The sequence below is a fragment of the Lottia gigantea genome, assembly GCF_000327385.1.
Source record: "Lottia gigantea unplaced genomic scaffold LOTGIsca_256, whole genome shotgun sequence".
Lineage (NCBI taxonomy): Eukaryota > Metazoa > Mollusca > Gastropoda > Lottiidae > Lottia > Lottia gigantea.
In genome coordinates, this window is record NW_008708777.1 from 90,085 (window position 1) to 91,477 (window position 1,393).

Here is a 1,393-nt window from a genome sequence, read left to right on the forward strand (position 1 = left end):
TTTATACAACATCTATGTCCAACCATATCATATATACCATCTATGTCAAACCACATTCTAAGTGCCATTTATGTCAAACCATATTTCATATACCAATTATGTCAAAACATATGCTATATATCAAAGCATATTCTATATACCTTATATATCAAAGCATATTCTATATACCAATTATATAAAACCATATGCTATATACCATCTTTGTCAAACCATATTATATTTACCATCTATGTCAAACCATATTCCATATACTAACTATGTCATACCATATGCTATATATCAAAGCATATTCTATATTCCTTATATATCAAAGCATATTCATGTCAAACCATATGACATGTTATACATGTCAAACCATATGCTATATACCATCTATGTCAAACCAAATTCTATGTGCCATCAATGTCAAACCATATTCTATGTGCCATCTATGTCAAACCATATTCTATGTGTCATCTATGTCAAACCATATTCTATGTGCCATCTTTGTCAAACCATATTTCATATACCAACTATGTCAAAACATATGCTAAATATCAAAGCATATTCTATATACCTTATATATCAAAGCATACTCTATATACCAATTATATCAAATCATATGCTATATATCAAAGCATATGCTATATATCAAATCATATGCTATATACCAATTATATCAAACCATATGCTATATATCAAAGCATATTATATATACCTCATATATCAAAGCATATTCTATATACCAATTATATCAAACCATATGCTATATATCAAAGCATATTATATATACCTTATATATCAAAGCATATTCTATATACCAATTATATCAAACCATATGATATATACCATCTATGTCAAACCAAATTTTATATACCATCTATGTCAAACCATATTCTACATGCAATCTATTTCAAACTATATGACATATATTATACATGTCAAACCACATTCTATATACCATCTATGTCAAACCATATTCTATGTGCCATCCATGTCAAACCATATTCTATGTGCCATCTATGTCAAACTATATTCCATATACTAACTATGTCTAACCATATGCTATATATCAAAGCATATTATATGTACTTTATATGTCAAAGCATATTCTATATACCAATTATATGAAACCATATGCTTTATACCATCTATGTCAAACCACCTTCTATATGCCATCTATGTCAAACCATATTCTATGTGCCATCTGTGTCAAACCATATTACATATATCATCTATGTCAAACCATATGCTATATACCATCTATGTCAAACCATATTCTATATACGATTTATGTCAAACCATATTCTATATACCATTTATGTCAAACCACATGCTATATACCATATGTGTCAAACCACATTCTATATACCATATATGTTAAAACACATGCTATGTGCCATCTATGTCAAAC

General features: G+C 27.9%; 1 protein-coding gene across 1 annotated transcript in view; it reads left to right on the plus strand.

Annotated features, from left to right (window-relative positions):
- Window positions 1-1,027, plus strand: part of LOTGIDRAFT_144767 (hypothetical protein) — a gene marked incomplete at both ends in the record, with an annotated part of 6,866 nt that extends 5,839 nt beyond the window's left edge. Inside the window, one exon of the mRNA XM_009055859.1 lies at window positions 543-1,027. Within this exon, the coding sequence (XP_009054107.1) occupies window positions 543-1,027 (485 nt within the window). The remainder of the gene's footprint in view (window positions 1-542) is intronic.
- Window positions 1,028-1,393: the final 366 nt, after the last annotated feature.